The following is a 26,462-nucleotide window of genomic DNA, read 5'->3' on the forward strand; positions in this document are numbered from 1 at the left end:
ATTTCAGTCTCTCGATGTGCAAAACTGATAGAGACATACCCCAAGTGACTTACAGCTGTAATCGCAGCAAAAGGTGGCGCTACAAAGTATTAACTTAAGGGGGCTGAATAATTTTGCACGCCCAATTTTTCAGTTTTTTATTTGTTAAAAAAGTTTGAAATATCCAATAAATTTCGTTCCACTTCATGATTGTGTCCCACTTGTTGTTGATTCTTCACAAAAAAATACAGTTTTATATCTTTATGTTTGAAGCCTGAAATGTGGCAAAAGGTTGCAAAGTTCAAGGGGGCCGAATACTTTCGCAAGGCACTGTATGAAGGAGATGTATATCAGAGATTAACTTTTTGTTTCTTGTTACACTGCTGGTGGACATGAGTTTGACTGTGGCAAAGAAATGAATAAAACAACATGTTTTAAACATTTTAATAATCTGTACAAACTTGTCACAACACAGGGCTGGCAATAAAAGAAATGTAACAGTACAACATTGTTGGTTTGATCTGCCGGCTATGTTCTTATCTTTACTTTCTTTCTCCTTTTTTGTAAAATGCATAACAAAAAACATCGACAGTCTAAACACTGATTCATATGTAGCTCATTAAAACAAATGTACTGACCGCTGATGTACCATCAGGACAGTATATATTTCCAATTAGCAGTATCATCAGTGAGTTAGCCTTAGTGCTCCGAGGCTAGACTCTTCTGCTTTTCATCTCCTGGTCCTGATATGCAAAGCTGTGGCATCAAGTAGCATTCACGTTCGAGACTTCACAACTATGAAGAAAGAAGGAAAAAAGAAAAAGGGGATTTAGAAAACCATCATTGTGTGTCCAAATTATGTGACTTTGGTCGGCATGCAATGCTTGATGACAGTCAACTAAAGGGTCATTTTAAACACCTTTTTCATTACAGAACACAGATGTTCAAGTTGATAGATTTACTCAAACCAGTAATTCTATGGATAGGGTTTACTCCGAATTCCTAAAACTGTCAGTAATGAAATAACATTACATCAGTATTGCTTACAAGATAAAGACGGGTGTCACAGAATATAGAAAAAGTAAAATGTCATGTCCAATTGATGGCATATTAATGCAATTTTATGCAGTGCATAAATGTACACAGACTCTGCTGTGTTTTCATTCTTTGTGGGGATTTTATATTGACTTACATTCATTTCCTGTAGACTTATCCTAACCTTAACCATAACCACTACTTGCCTAACAGCTAACCCTGACCTTAAACCATGTTGCTACCCTAAAATTCAGTGATTTCCTTTCATACATAGTTTTTCATACTTAAAAGTTCATAACATTGCTATAACTTTATACTGAGTGTTAGGTTTATGACCATATTAATGTGCTATTTATAAATGAAAATTCCTTTTGCCACTTGTTTTGAGCTTGAATGAATAATAGAAATAGGAGGGAGATTTTAGGGAAGTTATTTTATTGAGAAAGGTGTTAAAAATACTTAAAAATATTTGTCTAAACCTTTACAAAAACATGTAAAGGAATATATTTTATATTTAAGACTATAACGTTCCTCCCTGGGGCCATACTAATTAAAAGCTTGTCACATACTTAACTATAGCTGGGTTGTAGTGAAAACTGAGTGATTGTGACCATATATATTTTATTGTCATATAAGTCCTACAACAGATGACAACACTGAAGTTCTTATTTGACCCACATGCTTTCACATGCTCAAATATAACTACAGATGACAGTTCCCTTCACCTCCTACAGTCTCCAGGTCACCCAATGTAATACTGCAATTTGCATTATAGTAGTTTGTGCATTTAAAGTTTAAGCAAATTGGGATTATGCAGTCTTATTTTTCTAAAATTCAGTTTTCCCCCTTAAATGGAACAAAGGCTCAATTTGAACACTGCAATCAAACAAGTTAAACAAAGCTGCTGAAAACACAAAACTCAGTCATTCAAAAAAAAAAAGCACTTCAAACCGCAAATGCATTACAAAAGCAAAACAAAGGCTGTGCCACAGCATGCATGTGTTCAACCGTACATTAAACTCTTTAGGCTATGTGATATTTTATGACACATGATTCACACTCATGTCAAATGGATGCACAGCGTAAAATGACAGGGGAATCCAGAGGAGAACTTGAAGAAGAGGCAGAAGTTAATCAAACAAGTCAGCCATCAGAACCAGAGCCCCCCCGAAGCCTGTCAGGACACTTTGCCATGCAGCACAGCAACAGATTAGTATTCAATTGGTTTGTGAAGGAAACAACCCAGATGCCCACCCTGGTGACACAGTTACTTACTGAGGTCAAACCCCTCAGCTCTGAGTCAGACCACAGTAGACAGGCCTACTGCTATGTGAGAGGTCTTGCTCTGGTAAAAAACAAAAAAAAAAAAACACAGCAACAAGCAGTGAATGAAACCAAAGCTGCAGCTCTTCTTTTCCATTTGCCTTCAAGTCAGGAGCCTGAAATTTAAAAATACACTTGATCATTTAAATAATGAGTTTCTCTACATTGGTTATAATGTGTTAGCCAGTTCCTCGTATAGATAAATGTCATCTACATGTAAAGACATTTGTAAACGACAGTTTTCCACATTATTGTTAAATAAATAAACACGATGATTATGACAGCTCTGACTGATCTAAGGCTTAATCAGTAGGTGACTGATTGTATCAAAATTATATGATATGCTCCTGGCTTTAGGCTTTAATAGACACATAATCAACATTGCATGTGAAAGTGCTAAAACTATTCTATCACTGTTCTTTCTAAAGAGCTGTTTCTTTGTGTATGAAAGCAAATACAAAAAGTACATCCAGAAAGCAGGACCACTTTAAAAATGATAAGATCTTAGACTTTATTTACATGTTTCTGCATCAACGCGTTTTCTTCACAGCTTGAAAAAGTAACACAATAACATTTTACGTATTGCTTCCAGGGCATCCAGATGTACAAATTCTTATAAACAGAATAAACAAGTGTGATGAATATAAATACTTAAAATGCACATATGTAAACAAAATATACAATGTGTCATACAAACAACCTCTCTAAAACAGTTTCAACAAATACAGAACATTAAGAAGTAGGATGAACTGAAGGAGTGCTGTAACAACCTGCATTCATTTGAGCTTGTGTGCCTAACAAACCGGCAAATGAGTGTAGGAAATTGTGGGCTTTATTGTCCATGTTAATAGATGAGCTTAAAGAGACTCACAGGATCAGGGAGAAAGACATGTCAGGCTTTTTATAAAATGCTAGATGTGAACAATACAGCAGGTGCAATGAAAAAGTGAAGGCACAAACATAATGACAATACATTACATTTCTTTTGATATAAAATTAGACAAAATTTAAAAACAATAAGAACCAATGAACAGTGTAAAAAGCACTTAATGTGATTAACAGTTAATGTTGTTTGACAGTCCGTGAAAGAACACGAGTATAAAAAAAGCGTTTTAGAATGACATATTCACAACTCTGTACAAACATAGGCTTAAGATTCCGTGAAACACAGAGAGGGTGAGAGAAAGAGAGACCAAATATAAATAGGTGTCACCTCCAAATATAAATAGGTGTCACCTCCAAATATAAATAGGTGTCACCGCAGCCAGGCCATAATTCTCAAAGTACATGAAACTCATGAAACAATGTGATAGTACTGCACAAAATAAAATAATATACTGTAAATACGAAATGAATCAAACACTCACTGCTGTGATGAACTTGGTGCCTTGAGATTGGAGGTCTTCATCTTTCTGGAATAGCGACGGTGTTGAGGAGGTGAGTGTGGAGGGGCAAAGGAAGGAGGAGGGCTCGCTGCTGCTGTTGTTGCTGCTGTAGGAGTCCATGATGATGCTGGAGTGCCCAGGTATAGTGAGGGTACTCAGCCCTGTTACACTGTCACTGGAGGTGCACTGGGAAGATGTCTCTGAGCTCTCAGTGACTGTCAAACAACACAGGGACAAAGACACTCTATTACTTTATTACTGGATCGAGCAAGAAGTCCATACATTTCCTATTCACGCAAGAATTCAAGATGTTCAAATAAATCAGAGGCAATGACCTGACCAACTTAACAAGATGGTGTCCTTTTGATGGTCTAAACAAGGATTTAGGTACCTAGGAATAATTCTTACGCCACAATCTACAAAGCTCTATGAGGCCAATTATCATAGGTTAATGAAACAGCTAAGGAATGATTTTGGTTCGATGCGCCCCCTGTCTCTGCTGGGCAAAATGGAAAGTATAAGAATGAATCTGCTTCCACGTCTCCTTTTTTTTGTTTCAGTCCTTGCCCATACGAGTCCCCCATTTCAACTTTTACTATGTTGAATTGACTGATCTCCCAATTTATCTGGCAACATAAGAGGCCCCGAATAAAAATACAAACACTTTATATGCTCAAAAACAAGGGCGGCCTAGCTCTACCGAACCTGAAATTCTACTATTGGGCAGCTCGATTGGCTGCAATTGTGGCCTGGATTGGGGGAGATGAGGAAGTAGGATGGACTCAAATAGAACAGGGTGAAACTAAAGGTGTACGCTTACTCACTCTCCCCTTTATCGATTTAAAATGTATTAACAAAATGAAAATCGGAAATGACTGGACAAAACACACTTTGAAGGCTTGGGTAGAAGTTAAAAAAATGCTAAAAGACACTGGATCAGTCTCTCGAGCCATGCCGATAGTGGGCAATACAGATTTTCCACCCTCCACTTGGGATCATGGCTTTAGGAGATGGGCCATGAAGGGCCTGATCACAATTAATCAACTGTTTGAGGGAACAGATTTGAAGTCCTTTTCACAACTCCAAGAACAATTCGACCTGCCATCAAATGAACTTTATAGGTATTTCCAAATTAGACAGCATGCCACGAATCACAATGAGAAAGAAAGAATTAGTAGAAAACCAAATAATGTAGAACAATATTTCATTACAATTGCAGAACATAACCATTCAACAACAAAAATAGTTTCCAGTCTTTACAGAAGACCTTCCTCTCACACTACTCATGACACCTTGAATATATAGGAGAAATGGGAGCTAGAGTTAAACACTATAACAGAAGACAAACTATGGGAAAACACGTGTAAAGGCATCAATAGTCAGCAATGGAAAGAATTTCATTGGAAAATCAAAATCAGATATTTCCATACTCCTCTTGTCATCTCTAATTTTATCAAAGACCCTTCAGCAGCACTATGCACATTTATTATTTTATTTTTATTATTTTGTGGTATTTTTATCACTATACTTTTTTTTTAAATGTACATTCGTATTTGCTTCATTTTACATACCACCGTATTGATCTTGTCTCAGACTGTTCTGTTTGTAATGACAAAACTCAAAATAAAAAGTAAAAAAAAAAAAAAAAAGAATTCAAGATGTTCAGTCAGTGTGGGAACAGTCACCAAGTCCGCCATAAATAAAGCTCCTTTATGTAGGATTTGAACTTCGGCAACTTCTAGTGACACCAGCAATAAAGACACTGTGACTGACAGTAATCCTGGCAAAATCCTAGACATTAAGACTTTAAAGCTCCATATATTTTGCTTCAAATAATCAATCATCAAAATAAACAGAGATTATAGGTTGTACAACAGCAAAAACAGCCACTCACTCATGGAGGGCCGGCTCCCAGCGTCCTGCTCCAGTTCGTCTTCCTCTATGCAGTTGTAGGGCCACTGGGCAAGAGAGGGAATGTTGGGATGTGTGTGTAGGTGAGAGGGTGAGGTGTAGAAATGGAGATTGAGTGAGCCCAGCAGAGAGGAGGATGACTGGCTGCTGGACGATGAGGTGCTGCTGTTGGAGATGGTGGAGTGAGGTCTCTTGACTGATGTGACATGTTCAAATGAGGGCACGGCGATGGAAGCTCTCGTCCTAGACTCTGGGCAGAAAGAGAAACATGATGAACTGTGAGAACGTGAGAGGGAGAGAGAAAAGTGACAGGAATATAGCGGGTTCTTCATTCAATCATTTTTACAGCATCTCTGGCAATGCAAGGTAAATATAATGTAAAATAAATTTGTGTGGCTCTGTGGCTTAGATTATATCTGGGGTGTTTACATCACAAAATCTGTTTGATTGTGAGGTAAACAAATTGCTTATACCTGTACATGTATGCTGGAGTAGGAGGATCAGAGAAAAGGGAATGAAGAATAAACAGGTTTAAAATACAAGAGGTGTACAAGGACAGCTCACCTGACCCCTTCATGATGTAGTCAATGGCTCTGTCGCTGATAGCTGCATCACTAGGCTTGATGTCCATGAAAGGTTTGCTTCCAATCCCCATAGATACCATCTCCTGCATACGCAACTCTGGAATCCAAAAAACATGAATATCCTTAAAGGCAAAAAAAAAGTGTGTTACCTGGGTAAACAGGGATCTAGATGTCACTTTGTGGCCTTTAAAGGCCTTCAAATCCGACATAGTAACACACCTCTGTTTCTGAGCGCCTGCCTCCACAGGATCTTGCCGATAATGGCTGTCCACACAGTCTTGACCTCTGCAGAGCTGGCTTGAAGTATGAATGTGTCCTGTGACTTCCTCCGACGGAACCAAATCTCAAAGCGCAGGCCACTGTCCCCAACATTTTCAGTCATACCGATCTCTGCCGTCTAAATACAAAAGAAATAATAAGAAATTGCCATAATTATACAAGCAGTATGAAAACTGACAAAAAGTCCTTTTCAAACAATACACTCTTACCTTGAAAGACTGTTTATAGATGTAAATATCATATCCTCCTTCTATCTTCTTGGTTTTGCTGAAGAGGATGAGATCTTCAAACAAGAAGACGTGGCGGAGGTACTTCCTCCGTCCACACCACACTATGAACTCATCCTGGCAGCGAAGCTGACCCTGCTCTTTCAGGTTCACCTGGAGAGGAAACATGACTGTTCACATGCGTCAGAGAAAACAATACAACTCCTGGTGGGATTCTGACCTCACTCTGCTGTATACATGACAAGATGACCTCCATTACAAAAATAGATGACATAACCTCTGTCTTACCTCTGCCTTACAGTAATGTTAAGTAGCATTTGGCTAGCTAGCATGCTGACATTAAAATGTTTATCACAGTACACAGCTCTGTGCACACGTATTACTACTTACATCACAGTCCCGAATGGCATCCATAGCTAGCAGGTCGTTGCCATGGCGAAGCTGAAACTTGACCATCTCCTCTGCAGTGCGGAGGTCACTCAGCTCCTGCTCCTGGGACTGACTGCACTCCTTGATCAGGTCCTTTAGCAACAGCGCATATTTACTCATCCTCTGAATGGGCTTCAACAAGTAGGACGCCAGGTCCATTTTGTCCCCCAGCTCTACTTGCTTATTCTGGAGAGACAGTGAAGATCAGTGCTGTAGTGTTATTGCTAATCTGCAAGTCTTTCCAATATGGGACTACTGATGCAAATGCCAAAGACCTGGTGAAATAAACTGCAAGTCAAATCTGTTTTGTACTCTGTTTATACAGCAGCCAGTAGTCATTTGTTGGTTCAAAGCACCTGTATTTGACATTTATTCAATATTAGTATCACATATAAGGAGTTTAAAATCAAATACATCAGCTGATATTCATTTTTCAATATTAATAGAACATAAACAAACACGTTTATTAAAATGTATTTTTGAAATATAAACCTTTCAGTGCACTAAGGTGAAAGCAGGTATAATTATTCCTAAATTAACTCAGTTATCTCTGTTCAAATCCTTATACACAAAACAGGATTATGATCTGCCCAACCATCTCCATAATAACTGAACATCTGCTAAAAAAAAGCTGTGAGATTTATTTTGTTTTTGGGTCAAACTCAGATATAATTTTTTCTATTCCCGTCCTTTTATTTCCTTTTGTTTATTGTATATCAGTTTACACTGATCAGCCACAACATTATGACCACCTTCCTAACACCATGGACACAAGAGTCAGTGCGGCAGTCGGTCGGGACTTGTGTCACTCTGCAGCTCACTGAGCATCTTGTGTGAATCAATTTGCTTCCATAGATCTACTGCCAGGAAGAGCACAGATGTGTCAACCATCCAGTGAAAAACACGTAAAAGAAGCGAAAACTATGGTCATGAGCAAAAGTTAGAGATAACATTTAGACCAATTCAGCAGCCTCTCCACTCTGGGTGTGACATCACCACTGTAGCTGCTGAATGTTTCTCTTCATAGAGACCAATGTACAGTGTTTCTCATTTTCAACCATTTTAACAAAGATTCAAACAAAGTAGAATCTTTTTAAAAGGACAAATGAAATTTAAACTTCAATCTACAGTAGATCAACCTCATCATCAGTGACCATCCATGACCCTGTCACTGGTTCACTGTTTGTCCTTAGACACTGTTGGTAGGTACTGACCACTGCAGACCAAGAACACCCACCAAGACCTGCAGTGTGGGAGATGCTCTGACCCAGTCATCTCACCTTCACAGTTTGGCCCTTGTCAAAGTCACTCAGATCTTTACACTTGCCCATTTTTCCTGCTTCCAACACATCAACTTTGAGGACTGAATGTTCACTTGCTGCCTAATATACCCCACACACTGACAGGTACCACTGTAACAGATAGTCAGTGTTATTCACTTCACCTACCAGTGGTCATAATGTTATGCCTGATCAATGATCTGTGACATTCTAAAACTGTCAGTATACTGTATACAGTTAGAGGTCAGTGTATTAGTCATATTGTGATCATTTTAATGTTGCACTACTAAAACGCTGTTTCTGAGCCTGGTATTGTCATACCACAGTGACGATGACCCTGAGACCAGTCATTGTGGTAACAGTGTAACCAGAGCCAGAGATTCCAGACACACCTTAAAGAATTCGTTCCCATGGCTGCTGAGCAGAGAGTCGGACTGGGGCTTATTCTTGCTGTATAGAGCATACATTCCAAACTGATCCTCCTGCATACAAGATCAACAAGTTACAACACTGACCACAGTAAAAAAGCCTGCTGACATTTCAGTAAGCTGTGATTCAACTTCCAAGAAACAGTACATGTACTGTAACTAGATGGGTTCCACCATCAGTTCCACTCATTATGTTGCTGACAGCTGACTTACATATGTGGGTACACAAGCTATAACAGTATGACAACGAACCCATAACACTACACTGGAAACAATGCATTTTTTGAAAAATAAAAAACTACACATATGCTGTTTATAACCTGTCAATATGCACATTCAAACCACTTTGTGCAACTGTATGGACTCACGTGTCTGAGAAAACAACTACTGATGGAGAGTGGGGAGTGGGCGCACGACTCCAACTCCTTCAAGAAGTACTGACTGTGGAAGTCCCACAGTTTCTCCATGTTCCCAAAAATGATGCTGCGTTTCCCCCGCAGGTCCTGAGGCAAGTCCAGGCGCTCCATCTCAGGGAAGTAGTGCTCGATGATGTAGCTGAGAGAGCGAACGTACTCCCTCTCTGTGGAGATCATCTCATCCATGATGTGCTGTACTTTACTGGTGAACAGAAAGACATCACAGGATGTAAGACTAAGAATACTGGTGCTAATTACAAAATATTGGTATAATAATTAATGTAACATAATCAAGAAAAAAGTTAAAAACGATAATGTTCCATGGTGGTGGCACTCTTTAATTTGAGCGTTTGGTGTTTTTGGTATTTTTATACCACAAACACGTAAATGAATATCTCAGCTTAGGTTTTGTGTCTGGGGTTCTTCTGCTCACCTGCTCTGTTTCTTGCCATCTCCGTCACTGTGTCTGTTGTGGATCCTGGAGGGTGTGGACATGCTGCGGCTGCGTCCCAACGCAGGGCTCATCACATCAGGCCTCTGCAGCTTCTTCTCTGCGGACACCTCCAAACCCTTGATGTACACACCTGTGTAGGAGTGAATATGACTGACGTCTAAGTGACCGCTCTCTTTTGGAGTCAGCTCATAGCTCATGGTCTTCTTCATGATCTTTTTCATCGGCTGGGAGCCTCTCCGGAGTAGACGGGCTCAGAATGGCAGGAAATGGTCGAGTCGATGGTGCAGTCGCTGTCTGTGTCGTCAAACATGGAAGGACTGTGCCTCAGTTTGCTGTCACACTCAGGTGAAGTGAAGTGTGAAAAGCAGGAGACTGACCTGGAGGGGCTTTTGGAGAAAGGCCCAGTAGAATGAGACTTAATGTCCTCAAAAGTCAAAGATGTAATCGCCCCTGGTAAAAGCACACAAGCACTGGCTCCATGTTTCTCTGCTGAGGCAACCTGACTTCCTACAGTCTTTAAAGAAGCTGCTGTATCAACAGCTGTGGGGTTTGTTGATACCATCATGGCTCTGGCCAAAGTCTCTTCCAACTGCTGTTTGGTCTTCTGACATTTGTGCCACACTGCGTTCCACTGCTGCAGCTGCTGAGGACTCTCCAGCGAGAGCACCATGTCATTGAGGGTGGTGAAGTTGTCCATAGAGAATTTTGATGCCTCGGTGTAGTAACCCTGGAGGATTTGCACCACAGATGGTGAAAGTTTAACACCTGTACCATCCATACTCAGCTGATGGAAATAATCCTGACAGTGGTCCATCCAAAGGTTTGCCTACAGATGTGAAACAGTGGTTTAAATGCTTTATGTTATAGTGTATCTCACAATATAGTTAAATACAGCTAGTTCCTATTACTAGATGGCATCCAAATCCATCTTTCAGGATTCTATTTTAAGATGATTTCCATGATAAGCATTGTAAAGCACTCTCAACAACAGTTTGAAATACTTACCGAGTCATAAAACTCATACAGGTTGTTTAGGATGTCTAACTGGCCTTTCCTCTGCCCTACTCTGCTTAGGATGGAGCCCAGGTGCTGCTTAAAGTCAAGCAGGACAGAGTCTGGAAGCAACTCTGGAGACGTTTTCACAAGCTGCAGGCCGTGCCTCTGCTGGTGCTGTCAGGATAAAGGCAAGACCCATTTAGCACTGACAGTCATCTGAAAGTTAGACATAAAAGCTGATCTTCAAGCAGTAAGTGAAATTTTAAATTGTGAAATGTTTTGTGGTGCTATTTACCACCGACTCCTCTAGAAATTGGTCCAACCTCTCTTTCATCTCCTTAATTTTGGCACCGGACAGATTTATCGATTCCAGAGGTGCAAGCTGCTTCTCTCCCTCTACACTGAACCACAGTTTGATCTGAAAAGAGAGAGGGTTGTGGAGGAATTTAGTAAGCAAAGCAAAGGAAACTTTATTCATATAGCACCTTTCTAAACAACTGTTACAAAGTGCTGCACAGAGGGTATAAAGAGCTAAAAGAATTGAAACAGTCATATAAAATAAACCAAAAAAGAATTAAAATATACACAAAAACATAATTAAAGAAAAAGTCTGAACACTAATCAGACAGCCTCAGACTGCACCAGTATCAAATGCCTGTGTGAAAAAATATATTTTGAGGAAGACATGAAATGAAGCCAGGTTAAAGGCAGCTCTAATTTCATGTGGTAGACTGTTCCAGAGTCTGGGAGCTGCCACTACAAAAGCTCTTTCATCCCAGGGTTTAATCTGGATCGAGGTACATCCAGTAGAAACTGACTGGATGACCTAAGGGATCTACTTGGGGTGTGGATGTGCAGAACCTCTGATATATACACAGGCACAAGGCTATGCAAGGCTTAAAAAACAAATAATAATTTAAAAACAATCGTTCATGTTTATGAGTGCCCATAAGCAGCATTTTGTACTAACTGAAGCCTGGACAATGAAACCTGAACCACCCTGAAAAAGAAGGCACTGCAATAGTCGGTTCTTTAGCAGATGAAAACACAAATTGCTTTTTCAAAGTCATTAAAGGAAAGAAATTAGTAGTAGTAGTGAATTAATAATGAGAGTAGAGAATAAAAGCTGCGTAGCGAAAACCTGCAGCACAGGTGACAGTGTCTGTAGAGAAATCACCTGCTGGGTTTGCTCCTCAAACTTGCACACCTCCAGCATGCTCTCCAACTGTAGCTGAGACTTGTTGGACAGGATCACAAGTTTATGAACCTCTTCATCTACTTGGTTGTACAGTGCATTCAACATGTCAACAGCATCCCTGTATGAACAAAAAAAGCCAAAAAGGTTATGATTTTTCTACCTTTATAGGTACTGCATATTATGATGACTGGTTTAGAGTCAGCCCACTCTTCATGCAGTACCTGTAGTTTTCATTTTCACAGGCCTCTTCCTTCCTGATGCGGGCGAGGACAGTTCCCCCCTCTAGACGCAGTCTGTTCAGACAGGTGTCAGCTAACACGCACTTCATGAGATGCCTCTGCTGTTCCAGTACCTCAGACACTTCCTGAACCAAAAATGAGACAGATAAATAAATGAAATGCATTAATACAATGAATGAAAATACAAATTAAGTGAAATATTTACTTTATTTTAAACCAAACCCTGTTGAGGTTATAGACCTCAACAGCACAAAGAAAGCTGACCATAAAACAAACTCCTCAACTGTTTACTCCTACTAAGAGGAAAGAAGCCAGTAGGCAGGTATTGTGTGTCAGTGGAGACACATAAATCAGAAGGCCAGACTGCCTGCAGGGGTCGAGTCTAACCTTAGAGGTCTTCAGGTTGTCACTGTAGCTTAGTGTGCTGATAGACTCCTGAAGGAAGGCGATGGCTGCACTACAGCTGCTGGCAAATGGCTCAATTTTCTGCAAGAGAAAGAGGGAGAAAGACATACAGCAGCCTGAAATGCAAGGTTTGAAAGTCATATTTCCATATCTCAAACTGATCATGTTTATAATGACGCAAAGTGGCCATTTCTCATAGCAATACATATCTTTGGCAACACAGTGTTTCTAAAATCCTAAACTGAAAAGGCAGTTTGTCAGAAGGTATCCTGACCTTTACCAGGCTCTTAAGTAAGTTTACAACTGCAGTATGTTTATGATGTAGTCCCTCCACCTCCATCATACCCACTTGTCTAAAGTGGATCCAGTGGCTGTGGTCATAATGGAAGGTGCCCTCCAGGTCACGTGTAAGCTGGGTTTGGTCGATGTGCTTCTGCAAGGCCTTTAGAGATGACAGTGTCTCAGTCTGTTGTCAGTGTGTCTCCTGTCATGCTCCAAAGCTGACCTTAAGGTCACAAAGGTCAGTTCCTGCTTGCTTCCACATTCTGCCATCATTATCAAATCTTAGTCCAGTAGCAAGTAGACTCTGATTCAACAACATGAATATTTCACTTTATTTGAAATACCTCATATGCATCTGATATGTTACCTGCACATTGATGTCTTTCTCAGGTTTGGCTGCTGCCTCTTTGTCCACTAGGAAGAGAACTGAGTAAAGGGCATTTGGTACTAAAGCCTGAAAAACATTCACATGCCATTTTTTATAGCAACAGGATAATATATGAATACATAATACATGAACAGCTAAATGTAAAATGGGTATTTAAAGTGAGTTCTAATGTATGTGTTGTGGTTTACAGAACTATCAGCCTTTCACACTGTAAGTGAGCAACTCCTCATCAGAACATGATAATACATCTGCTGGCTGCAGCCGCCCCGCTCGGCACGACTGGCTAAAAACAGACATGTACGCACAGGCTTCTGCACAAGAGCCCGGAGATCAGCCTTTTACAAAAAAATGCCTTAGAAATGCAGTTGTTACAACTTTAAGTGGTGCCCTTTTTTAAAAACCAAACCTTGTCGCAGACTTTCAGGCACAATAATAGGAAGTGTGTGAGGACTGCCATGGTGTAATAATTCTGTAAGCAACAGCATTATAGCTCAGAAGACAACAAAAATTTTGTGGGGCCTAAAACCTCTGTCGGTGTGTTGGCGGGCAATTATGTACTTTCCAGTGTGAGCTCACCTGCAGTTCAGACAGAGATGACAACAGAGCTGGAACAGGTTGCTGCCTCCTGCTGTCTATTACAACAGTTAGGCCTTGAACACGCCTTTCTTTCCTGAAACCAAAGTACTGAAGTTGGTGTCAAATGCCTGACTGCATGCAGTGCCATATTTTGACAGGTGACATCTGACTGACATCTTTTCATTCTCAAGACTCCTGATAATTCCCCATATTAAATTATGTCTATAAGCTCTAAAACAACATCTGCAGTGTTAGGAAATGTTAGTAAAATGTAAAAAATGATTACTAAATTCTGAGTGGGACAGTAGTTGTATTCAGCTAGGGAGCTAAACATAATAAAGCCCAAGTTTGTATGACTTACTGCATTATTGAGTAGCAGTAGCCCAGTAAACCTGTGAGGTCATTGACTGTCCACCTCTCACTGGCCCACACCTGAGCTCTCGTGCACACCTGCAGTACTGCCCTCCCACAGCGATCTCTGTTTCCTGGAGGAGAGAAAGCCAGCAGGGGGTCAATACTGAACACTCACACATATCTACTCTCACTTTATACAAAAAGAATGCCACTGTTTAAACTTTACCGTGCAATACCAATAGTGCTGTCTAACTTGGACATGAAATTAGTGGGAACTTAGGCCAAACAAGCACTTAAAAGCTTCTAAAATTAAGGTAGGGGCAACATTCAGAACATCCTTATTCACATATCAAACACACCAAAGTATTAACAAGAAATAAAACCTTGAGGAGAATCTTCAGTAAGACCTGCTGCGATGTTCCAACAGCAGAAAAGCCCATTTAGACACATGGGATATAATGTAATGGACATACAAATTTAATGACTGGGGATTCTAACATGTAGGTGGTACCTATAAAACAAGCTGATTTGTAAAAATGAAAGTAACTACCTGGCAAGATCACAGCCCCTGATGTGAGCAGCTCCTGATTGACCTCTGACACCAGCTTGGGGAGAGCTGAGTAACTCTCAGAGAAAGAGCTTGATACTGAATTGAGCCTAATGGCGGTCCCATTGGCAGCTTTAGGACTGTGTGACTCTTCTACACTATACCCGCGCCGCCTGCTCTCACTGCTGATGTCATCCCGTGCTCCTATGGAGATAATTGTTAATAGTGAGCATTAAGTGATATTTACTGAGCAGCAACCGGACAAAAATACAGTATAATTAGTAGAACTTAGAAGCTTGGTTTCACCTAAGTGCTTTCTTATAGAACCACAATACCTCATGAAATAAGTGTTTATTAGTGGTGAGACAGGTGTGCTTTAGTGGTAGCTTCACCCTGACTCGTGACGGAGACCAGGTGTTTAGTCAGCTTGAGTCATACACTCCCACACCGTCGCCTCCTCCTATTCTGTCCTCCATACCTAGAGGCTCTGTTTCTGGCAATGGTTCAGTTCACGAACTTAGTTCTACTGAGCAGCAAACAAGCGTGCAAATCTTCATACAACGTACAGTATCTGTGTGTACCCTACTGGATATGTTGAGAATAATCATTTCAGTTGTTTTTCAATCTCTTTAATGTGATGTTTTGTTGCTTTTCTGTGTCATGCATGGCATGTACATGGGCCGGGTGCGCCCCATGTTTATGAAGCAACAGGATCTGGTCTACTCATAGGCCCCTTAGTTGCGGCTTTTTTGTTGGGGTTTCCGTGCAAAAAGTCTCCCTCATCAGCTCCTTCTGCTACTGTTATCACAGACGTGACTTACATACTGATTGGTAATTTTATCAGATTAGTTTTACTTACATTTAGAAATGACTGAATATGCCATATGTCTCCTATCTTTGTCACAGAGTATGAACTGGGCAAAGACAAAGGTTGGTGGTAACATGTTATGACACCATGAAAAAGCCATTTAAAAGAGAGAATAACACAATCATAGTCCGGGCCCTTTCATTTCTGCAAACATCAGCCATGAAAGTATAAAACATAACATAAAACCTTGATAGGTGCTCGCTCAACCTACTCTGTGACTGAGCATCTGTGTCTGATGGACACCTATTGTGTGTTGCCGCCCTTGTGCACTGTCCTGCTCTCTTCTGTGACCCTCCCAGCTCAGCCTCTATTGTCTTCAAACAGTGCATTTCCTGCGTGACTGTGTGGCCAGGCTGGCCTTCTGGAGTAAAGCCTCCCTAGTACCATCCCACACTTGTTTTGTCTCGGCTCTGCTGGATGCATTTTAAAGCTATGAAAGGGGTTAAATCTGCACTGGTTGCCGCTTTGACGTATTGATCAAATAAGGATGTGTTTTGATATTGCAGAGTTAGCAATGAGCAATTCAACCCTTCTGAAGCATTTTTTTCAGAGCGGTATGAGTCACTGCAAGTTAGGTCTCGTGTTCCTGCAGTGAATGGACTCTCCAAAGACACAGGCACAGTTTGAAAGGTTTTTTTTTTGTGGATCCAATGGGCTGATTGGTTCACAAAGGAAACTTTTGTAATTGAGGCAACCCATTTGGGATCAGTGCTACCCCCAGCCCCAGTAACACCGTAGGGTCATTTCATTGTGGTATGCTGGGGTCCCTGTGGTTGGTTTACAGGGTTTACAGGATCCTTTGTTGCTTTTGAAACATCGTTGTGGGAAACCTGCTTTGCAACGGCTGAAATACAATCCCCTCTAAGTTCATCTCAGCAACAGTAAAGTGATTCAGCGACTGTATTTTTTCCTTAGTGGTGGTGTAGTTTACTCTTTAAGAATTTTTTTTAAATAAACAAATGTGTGATGTATTATTTTAAATTAATCAGGCCACACAGCTTTAACTATGGCCTGGCATTGTCTAGGGTTAGGATTCATAGACTGAAATAAACTCATATTTCACCTCAAATTTTAATTCACGGAAGAAACTGTTTTCCAAAAATAGCATGATTCCCTAAGTACTCTCACAATGCTGCTTTCCTGAGCTACCCAGTATAAACCAACAGAAAACAAACCAGACTGATAGTGGTAACAAAAACACAGGGTTGTGGGTAAAGTTTGGTTTCCAGGGTAGGGTCACACCTGTCCCCTGAACATGCCAAAGAATACACTGTGTGGGTTTTGAAAAGCAATCTGTCTCCAATGGTAACATCAATGCTTCAGAGTCATGAGCTGTCTCAACTCAGGCTCCTTTGCCAGCCACTTGATGAACTGTTGTAACCAGTCCTGCTGCAGGGCATAATTACACAACCCTGCCATAATCACCATTATCTAGCTGAGTGAAAGTTGGCCTTCACACCCTCAGGATGTATTATTTAACATGCAAATGATGAGGCCAGGCACTGAAGATTCAGTCATGTCTGGAGAAAGGTAGATTTCTCAGTACTGAATATCACAGTGCTCACTGTAATATAATTAACAGCAACTTAAGTGTGATTTTTGTACACTGTAGCTGCAACAGGGCTGAACATCAGTGCAGCATCACATACCTGACTCCTCTTTGCTGCTTCTCCTCTCAGAGGCAGAAGAAGCCGCCTCTACATCGAGCCTCCCAAAATGAAGGGCATAGCCATTCATTAGTTTTTTAGTTGAGATGCTACCTGAGCCTCCTGAGGAGGATCGTTCCCGGTGGCCTTTAACCTGGGCTCCCTTGTTAGTCCTCTCCAGTGACTTTGAGCGCTGTTCTGCACGTCTTTCTGCGCTCCGTAACCCTCTCTGTAAGTAAAGTAAAGGTGTGCTGGGCCGGGCGTCATCGCTACTGAGCCAGCCCCGGTTTCCCAACCTCTGAGATAAGCGTTCCCTGGAAGCGGTCCGGGTGTCAGGGCTGCTGCCTGGTGTCACTGTTCTCTCTCTTAGGCGAGCACTGTGGTCTGGACTTTCCTCCAAGATGGACTCAGAGCTGGACCCAAAGTTCATGGGGTTTTGCAGAGCCTCCATGTAAGATTTCCTGAAAAGCCTCCTGCTCTCAAAGGCCACGGAGTCTTTAGGGATGCGACGCTGAGGGCCTGGATTACTGAGGTCTGTACTAAAGGAGAGCATCTTGGACCCTTGCCCTCTTTCTCTACCACTACTGTCCTCACCTCCCAGTCCAATCCCACACTCTTCAGCGGGTCTTTCAATCTTAATGACAGCGGTAGCAGTGTCTGCTGCACTGATGCTATTGCTCTCACTGCTGGGGTCCATATGGTTTCTGCTGTCTGCTGGTGAGGTGGGTTCAGAGAAGATGGAGTCAGCTCCCTGGGAGTGCAGGGACTCTCTGGAACTGCGGTGACTATCTAGGGTCCCTGTGGATCCATTGGTACTGCAGGTGCTGAGATGGCCATGAAAGCCACTTCTGCTGCAGTGTGGTTCCATAATGGCGTCCGACGTGCTGCTGACAAACAGTGGGTTGACCACGTTCTTCCACAATGTCCTGTACACAGCCGTGCCGGTGGTGAGCAGACAGTTCTGTAATGGCTGTAGGTTCCGGTCACGCGTTACATTCTGCAAGAACTCAGCTGTGAAGATGCTGCCATACATGCTCTCCGCGATGGGGATTTCTGCAATGGCCTTCCCACTGGCCGACAAACATTTTATCACCAGCTTGGCAGTCTTGTGGCCTAAAGGGACGATCTGTAGGTAGAAGTCTCCTTGCTTTAGTCGCACTTTGTGCAGGGGGGCAAGCTGCAGGATGACTTTCTCGTGGATACAAAGAGGCCACCCCTCATGATAGAACAGCAGTCCTCTGAACCTCACCTGAAAAAAACAGACATATAAAATCAACACCCACTTTCATAAGATATTATCATCATCTGTGTGTCTTTGCTAAACTGTGCTATGACGTGCATCATTTCAACATGACATCTGCAAAGCAAACACACGTTTAACTTGAACAAGGCAAGATGTTTTCATGGGGCACACTGGATGAATCACTGTAAGTATTCAAATAAAGGGAAGAGCCTGTCTGATCAGGCCTGGTTTCGCAGCAACCGCAACACAAATCTTCCTCTAACAGCATAAAAAAACAGATCCTAAGGGGAAGCAAAGACACGGTGCTCAAGGGCTGTTTTTTTTTCCACCCAGTCCTATGAATGTCAAGGCAAAGACTTGAATTTGACTTGATCAGTGATCACCTTCCAGTGAAGCTTCTCATGTTGCCTGTGATACAAAGACTCTCATGCACAGCAGGCTGTTCTCAGGGGCTAGGCTTAGGTGAAACTTTTGCTCTACTGCTATAATCACCAAAGAGATGAATACACAGGAATAACGTTTCAGTGCTTTGGTCACACAGCCCTCACCCCACGCAATCAAAGCTTGTGAGAGAGAATACTGAGTTTCACTTTGGACCCAAGAGTCCATAGCAGCCTCTCAAGCAGACCACAGTTTGCCTCTGTTTCTTTATTCAGAAGAGGATGGCTTCTTTTCAGATTGTTTTGGAACAATAATCAGCTCTGTCTTGGTTCCTTCCCACTCAGCAATGATATTCACACTCAGCAGCACTGTTCTCACATTCTTTTGTCACAAACATCTGGTCTTATCACTTCAGTTGTTTATCTTTCAAGATGTGTATATTCCAGTGTTTAGGAATGCATGAGTGAACATGGCCTGATACTGTGGTGCTTTTACTGTATTTTATCCTCATCCTGCTTTCACTGTCTCCTCTTTTTTCCCATACAGATAAAAGCTAAAATGAGATCAGATATCTCCAGCAAACCTCAGCTGTCACGTCAGCGTTATAAAACTACTCACACAGGTTTCTTGTTGGATGATCTGCAGGATCCTCTTGGCAGGAAGCAAGAAGTCAATGAAGCAGCGAAGGCCGTCTCCACGGTACTGCCGCTCCACCACACTGAAGAGCTGCCACAGGACGGTGGCAGCAGTGGCAGTGAAGGGGCGGTACAGGGCTGACAAGATGCTCTGGATACAGTTGTCCAAAGACTCAGCGTCCTGAGGGGGGAGGAAATGATGATTTAGGATGGACATAGTAAATAGTGTTTTTCATGTTCACAGCAATGCTCAATATACAGTATAGTGTAGCAAAACATTTGGAAATGTGAGTCTAGACCAGTATTCTCTAAATGTTTTTGGCTTGGGAAAAGAGAGAGCGTGAGAGCTGTAAGTAACTAAAGTCAATATCAAAATTAGCTATTTTCCCCACTGCTTAAACAATATAAAATAAAACGAACAACTGAATAAAAGCTGAATAAATGAATCTAAATGATCTGCGTGTGCCCACTGCCTTGATCCCTTTAAACAAGGCACTAGCTACTTGTAACCCTTTATCACAGGTTATGGCACGAACAGTGAGCAGGCCAACCAAAAACAGATTTTAATTCCTCATATTGTTGCACTTGAATGTTTTCAGATGTGTGAAGCTCTATAAATATTCAACACTGCATGAGAAAAGAAGCAAAAAGCAAAAGCCCTTATTTTTCTTCAGACCCTTGGTCTCAGTTCCAAGTTAGTACCCACTAGTCTAAACACTTTGAGATGCGTTACATCACCTAAAAGCCAAATAACTGTTGCACAACTATGATAAAATTACAAGGCTTCTGCCAGCGGCACATAAATTCATTTAGATACACATACAGTTGTATATGCATGTGATTTACAGAGAATGATTCCACTTAGCCAGACAGTCAGGAAATTTGAACATGACAGGAAATGTCAGCCATGATGGTCTTTTTCCATCCAAGAGAGGGGAAACACCTGGTAGGAGTGACGTCACTGTCAGTGGACACAAACAGCTGAACTGGAAAGTCCAGACTGGACACCAGTTCTGGCTGGGAGGGAGTAGTGCTACCTTACAATAACAACCATGTCATCACTGGCTATTATCTGAACCCTGTGTGACCTATGTCCCCATCAGACCAGGTGATATGGCCAACATTTTGTCAGGGAATCAGATGGGACATCTGGGATTACAGCAGTCATGTATGAGCTTGACCTGGTCTGGTTGTTACTGTATGTGCACAGTTCAGGCTGTGACCTTCCTCTCAACAATGAGAGCCAAGGCCAAACATCCCTCAACTATCTGTCCTTCCCAAATGGAACACAACGGTGGAATAGAGACATGTGTCTCCAGTGATAACCACACAAATAGATAGCAAAGACAGGGAAAGGCCCACACAACGACAACTATGTATCACATTGAACATGAGGACTGAGGATGCAGCTCCTCACAACTGACTTGCACATAAATGTCTATGCTTAATTCATATGACCATAAAAATGAGTAAAAAGCCATGTGTAGAAATCATGAGACCACTTGTGCAGTGGTGAAATTAGCCAGACAGCCCATCTTTCACCCTTTTTAGGATCTGTCCTGTTTATCTAAGAAGCTCAGCATCATCAACTAGAGGAGAGTGAGTACAGCTCAGCACAGTGGTACACATGCCAGCGCTCCACTACAAGGCACTCATTGTGCACTCCGCCTCTCTAAGTGGTGAGTGCTGTACAGTGCTGGTGCCCTGAAACAAAACGCCCACCTCCATTAGCAGTCAGCCTGCTTTTAGTAAGACAAAAATGTCTCTAGGCATTACTCACTGTTTCACCCGGGAGGAGAAGAATAACATGGTGTTTTATAGGAGGAAAGCTAACAATGGGAGGAAAGCCCTCACTACATAGTTAGGACAGCCTAGCAAGTTTCTCTTCAGGTTCCCAAGGCAGACAGCAATAGAAACAATGTTGTGAGGAACAACTACTCCAGAGACTGGAGCTCAATGATAAATCACATGGTATTCTGCCCGTTGAACAGGAGTGGCTGTCTATTTAATCCACTGCTACAATATAGATGCAAAAATAGCACCCTGTCAAACATTAGCTGCTGTTTATATTCAAAGTAGTGGCAAACACATTACATCATCACCCTGTAGAAAAGGCACACAGGATACAGCTTTCCACTGTCAGGAAGCATTTAAAGCTTTTCTGAAAGTGTCACCTGTCTAGTGGATGGCATATCTGCATGTCTCAGCAGATACAGGTATGTCTCAGTAGTGGTTGCGCTTCGGCACCAGAGCTGAGCTTCCCATCTGTTCTGAGTAACAGAAGAATGCAGTGTGTACGAGTGTGAAAAGACACTCTGCCAGCACAGGGCCAGGTTGGGAAGTCCCACCCTTTCCGAAGCCAGGTCTTTGTAGGAAGCTGCCTGTGTGATGGAGGACTAAGGTGATAATTAATGACTTCAAACTCCAGGTGGGACACGTCTCTGTGCCGTAGGTAAACCAGCTGTTCAGGAGGTGCACAAGGTGAGTATGTAGCCTGATGAGGCCTTTGTTTCTCAATGAAAAATGCAAACTGAGAGCACTTATTCTGGTCAAATGCACACAATTTGCAACAAAGTTATAAGAGACATCAAGCATGGTCAAATGTTGCATTAGCTTTGAGCCTTTGATAGTCTCACACAATATTCTCCTGAACCACTTACAGCAGCTACCACCGGTATAACTGATACTCCTTTTGCCTAGTTCACCTCATACCTTTCTGACTGTCCTCACTTTGTTCAGTTAAAAAATTTCCCTTCTCAGTCTCAAGGCTCTGTCTTAGTCCCCCTTCTGTTTTTAATCCATCTTCTCCCTCTTGGTTTCTTTTTTTGGAAATCTGCTATTCATTCCCACTGTTACACAGATGACTCACAGCTCTATACCTCCCCAAAACCTGACTCTGCCCTCTTGTCTCACCAGCCTACATGAAAAAAAAAAATCTTGGACTTCTTCCAGTTTCCTCAAACATAATACTGATAAGACAGAGGTTCTCTCTATAGGTTCTTTATCCACTCTTCAAGTCTGTCAGGCTTCACTCTCTACTGATGATTCCTCAGTTTCTCCCAGCCCACAAGTCAAGGACTTGGAGGTCACCTTTGACAGCACACTAGCTTTTGAATCCCATAGTGTCACCAGGTCATGCCACTTCTACTTTTCGTAGCATTGCTTGTCTCCCCCAAATCTATTACCACATGTAGCACTGCCATTCCCAGATCCCAGATCCCCTGCAGACAACACATCACTCCTTCCCTTCAACCACTCCATCAGCTTCCTGCTACATTCAGCTGTGTATCTGGAGGTAGAGTGGTTGTCCCCCATCCAGAAGGTCAGTTGTTTGATTCCCATGTGTAGATGTGTGAGATGGCAGCACAGATGGCTGCCTCTGTTCTGTACCAGAGACAAATTTCTTGTGTGTGTAACATATCTAGCCAATAAAAGTGATCATCATTATCAAAATTCTCCCCCTCCCATTTATAGGATAAATCTATAGCTACCTATAAAGCATGTGTTAGAGAGTAAAGTGGAAAAAAGACCAAAACACAGAGCCGGGGAAGGACAGAGAGATGGGGTGCACTGTCGTGAAAGAATGAGACAGAGGGAGAGAGAGAGTGATTGTGAGGTGGTCACTGACACATTTAGTGGATCAGAGACACAAAAGGCGCTGCCTACCAGGCCTCCAGTGGAGCATGAAGCCACCAGGGAAGTGTAACAGGAGAGTCCTGGAGCCTCCATACGGGCTGCTCACAAACCAATCTGCAAAGAGCCTCAAAGGCAGTGGGCTGACAAAGGCCACAGGTTGCTCAGACCTGTCCTGCTGCCAGGTACCAGGACACAAACAAAAGAGCCTTATGAGACCTTACCATTGAGTCAGCAGTTTGTATGTCAATAGAAATCCTAGCTAATGAGAGAATGAGAAGTAAAGAGAGAGGCTGGGATATGAAGTCAGACAAAATGTTTGCACATTGTACTAGTAAGGGGCAATACATTTAGAAGCAGCTGTAAATCTTTTAATTATGTCAAGTAGAGTTAACAAAGTAAGTGATACTATTTAATAATGCCAAACAAACACCTCTGCTAAATCAAATATTAAATGCTCTGTTACACTGAATTTATTGGGAGTTTCAATGCATTTTGTAAATCTTTTGTGTGACTTCTGCTTTGTGATGCTTAAGACACATCCCCTAGCATCAAACTGAATTATTTCCGAACACATGTACACTGTCCAATGAACAACTACATACAACTGTAATGTGCATTGTAAAGAGCCACTCTAGTAAATGTTGTCTCAGCAGATAAACTTTAACCCTGAGAAGCCCAAACTGAGCTTGTGACAAACATACCTAGGTCTGTTAGGTCACAACAAGAGATAATAATTGGGTGAGAGTATGTGTTGCTAACTTTATGTTAAACATATGTTTTCATGTTGATCAGGTAAAAAACAAAGGATACAAACAGGTATTTTTAGTAAGACCAAAGGAAACAGTATAGCCTAAACAACAGAATCTCCCATTAGTTATGAGAAAGACTTGCTTTATGTCATCAGCAGGCAACTAATGACTTTGTCCTACAGGATGTACACAACACTGACAGGATATTGTTCCTGTGCAGCCCTGACAGACCTCACAGAGTCTACAGTTGGATGTACGGCACACAACACACTAACTAACATAGCCACTCACATATCTGATTAGGCTTCTGCATAAAGGAAAACCCAACAATAAGAAACAAGTGAATGGGGGGTCCTTCAACCAATCAGAGCAGTGATGTGCAGAGACAGCACAGACAAAGGAGACAAACAAAAGCTGCTGATACCTCTGCAGGGCAAATATAGACTGGATGCATACCAAAACAAGTGGGAGGATGATAAAGGAACAAGACTTATCAGAGAGGATACAAACTTTTGTACTTCACTGACCCCAGAAACAATAAACGGCATGTACATCAAATCTTGTTTTCATTCTTTTTTTGTGGGTACAAGCCCACTATTGTTGATGATGGCACACAGTGGAAATACAGTATGTCTTCACCCTGATCTAACTATGAAATAAAACCATTTGAAATACACACAAAGCACTGTGGTTCCTTTTCCCTCGCTTTGGCTATGGAGCAAGAAGTCAAAATATCAGCCATCTGTGAGGCGAGGCATTTAAAACATCCATCATGTGAATGTGCACAGAAATCAGTGAAGGCTTCCAAGGGGCCAGATTTACAGCCAGTAGAGAAGAGAAAGAAAAAAGTTTTAAATTAAACCACAAGACCAAATGGCAGCAAAAAGTCACAGTAAAAAAAGATAATGAAAGAAATTCACTGTGTATTTTAAGCTCATACCTTAATGCTCAGGTAGCTGTCGCAACTCTGGCACTTTGCGCTGGAGCGCATTTTGCCCACAGACAGCATTTCAACAGCCCCAGGAAATCCCAAACTTCAATAAATAAATAAGTGTCATCAATTCTAGGCACTAGAACCCGATATATAATCCACTCCGTCAGTGCTGGAAGTCATTGCTGTGATATCAACAAGTCTAGTGCAGTTCCTCTCCTCTCTCTCTCTGCCTGCTGTGGTGTCGGCAGCTGGAGCAGACTAAACTCCTGTCAGACCGTGAGAGAGCCAGTGCACTGGCTTCCCCTGTCACTCACCCTCTCTCCCTCACTCCAACATAACCTCCCCCGCCCTGCTTTTGCTCTGCCGCTGGAGCCTCTTCCCGCTGTATAACTGCATACTGCTGCAACTTCAGTTCCAGCATTCAGAAAAAAAAAAGAAAACCACACTACCTGACCTGCACACCCCCAACACTCCACCCAGCAGGGGCTGGGCTCTGACTAACTCCTCTCTGCTCCCTCTGACCCCTTGCACCTCTACCTCCACTAGCAGCTCCCCTCCACCCCCACAGTGGTCCCCCTTTGTCCTGACACTACGAATGGACTAGGGTTTCAGCTTATTCTGCTGCTTTTCAAAAGGAAAGAGAAAGGAAAACATCAGCATAGGATTGGTGGCTGAGGTCACTCAGTACAATGGCATTGCCTTTAATATTTTTAGGGGATTACCCAGTCCTTTACTGGTTCATACAAACCACTGACATATGTGGGGCATCCTTGTGTTACAGCAAACAAGTACAACATTTCTAAAACAAATTAAGTCTAAAAATGGTTCTTCTTTTTAATAAGAGGATGTTTTAATATAAAACCAGTTCATTTACAGGAGAGTGTGTTTTTACTGGTGGAATTCAGCAAAGTGACAGTTTGTTAGTGGTAAACAGTAACTCCTTCCCATCTCTTCCTAAACACAGGAAGTTCGTGTTTGGGAAAAACATTTTCTGTAAGAATGCATGCCTTGTGTTAAAATGTGAGGATTATATTAAGGCAGCCTGCGCAAACAGAGAAGACACTGAAGATGGGTGAATAAAAAAAAGAACATTTGTTTAGGGATTGCAATGACCTGACAAGAAGAAACACTGTCACTAGCTGCAGTCACAAAGCACATGTGGGCTCACACAAACACACTGTAAGTTACTATCGTGTTGTCAGGTGCATGCAGAGAAATGCACACTTTGCACACTTTGTTGTAATTCACTTCTGAAATACACAAAAAGAAGCAGAGACATCAGTTTAAAAAGACAGTGACAATAAATCACTAACTGCACATATTGTTATATTTATAGTGGATCTACATTTAGTCTTATGTATACATCTCCTGTATAATCTGTTATATATACAGACACACACACATACTTCACATATGCAGTATGCAAATATAAACTCTTCTGTCTCTGACATGGCTGACCCTATAATTTGTGCTGCTCTGGCCTTTCCCACTGGGCTGGTCTCATGGTCTGTGAGGGCGGATTCTCTTCTATGTCCCTGACATTATCCCCTTTTTCTCCTTTTCCTTCTTTTTAATTCTTACTTATGTAACTGGCCTGAAATTACTGCACATGAGCATCAAAATGGGTCAAGGTGAACCAAAGATCGCCACATGCC

At 41.8% G+C, this 26,462-nt stretch overlaps 1 protein-coding gene across 1 annotated transcript; it reads right to left on the minus strand.

The window, feature by feature from the left end:
• Positions 1-326: 326 nt before the first annotated feature.
• Positions 327-25,046, minus strand: plekhg4b (pleckstrin homology domain containing, family G (with RhoGef domain) member 4B). The gene is given in 25 exon segments (XM_020612869.1): positions 327-774; positions 2,290-2,359; positions 3,705-3,937; positions 5,617-5,883; positions 6,198-6,314; positions 6,437-6,614; positions 6,706-6,876; positions 7,114-7,338; positions 8,825-8,914; positions 9,229-9,478; positions 9,710-9,954; positions 9,957-10,556; positions 10,736-10,900; positions 11,022-11,144; positions 11,904-12,042; positions 12,146-12,288; positions 12,551-12,649; positions 12,918-13,034; positions 13,218-13,304; positions 13,815-13,908; positions 14,176-14,299; positions 14,719-14,919; positions 17,233-18,478; positions 19,472-19,669; positions 24,814-25,046. Coding segments are annotated over 24 exon segments (5,208 nt in total). The 5' UTR covers positions 24,865-25,046; the 3' UTR covers positions 327-774; positions 2,290-2,314.
• Positions 25,047-26,462: the final 1,416 nt, after the last annotated feature.

Source organism: Monopterus albus, unplaced genomic scaffold (genome assembly GCF_001952655.1).
Source record: "Monopterus albus unplaced genomic scaffold, M_albus_1.0 scaffold127.1, whole genome shotgun sequence".
In the NCBI taxonomy this organism is placed as follows: domain Eukaryota; kingdom Metazoa; phylum Chordata; class Actinopteri; order Synbranchiformes; family Synbranchidae; genus Monopterus; species Monopterus albus.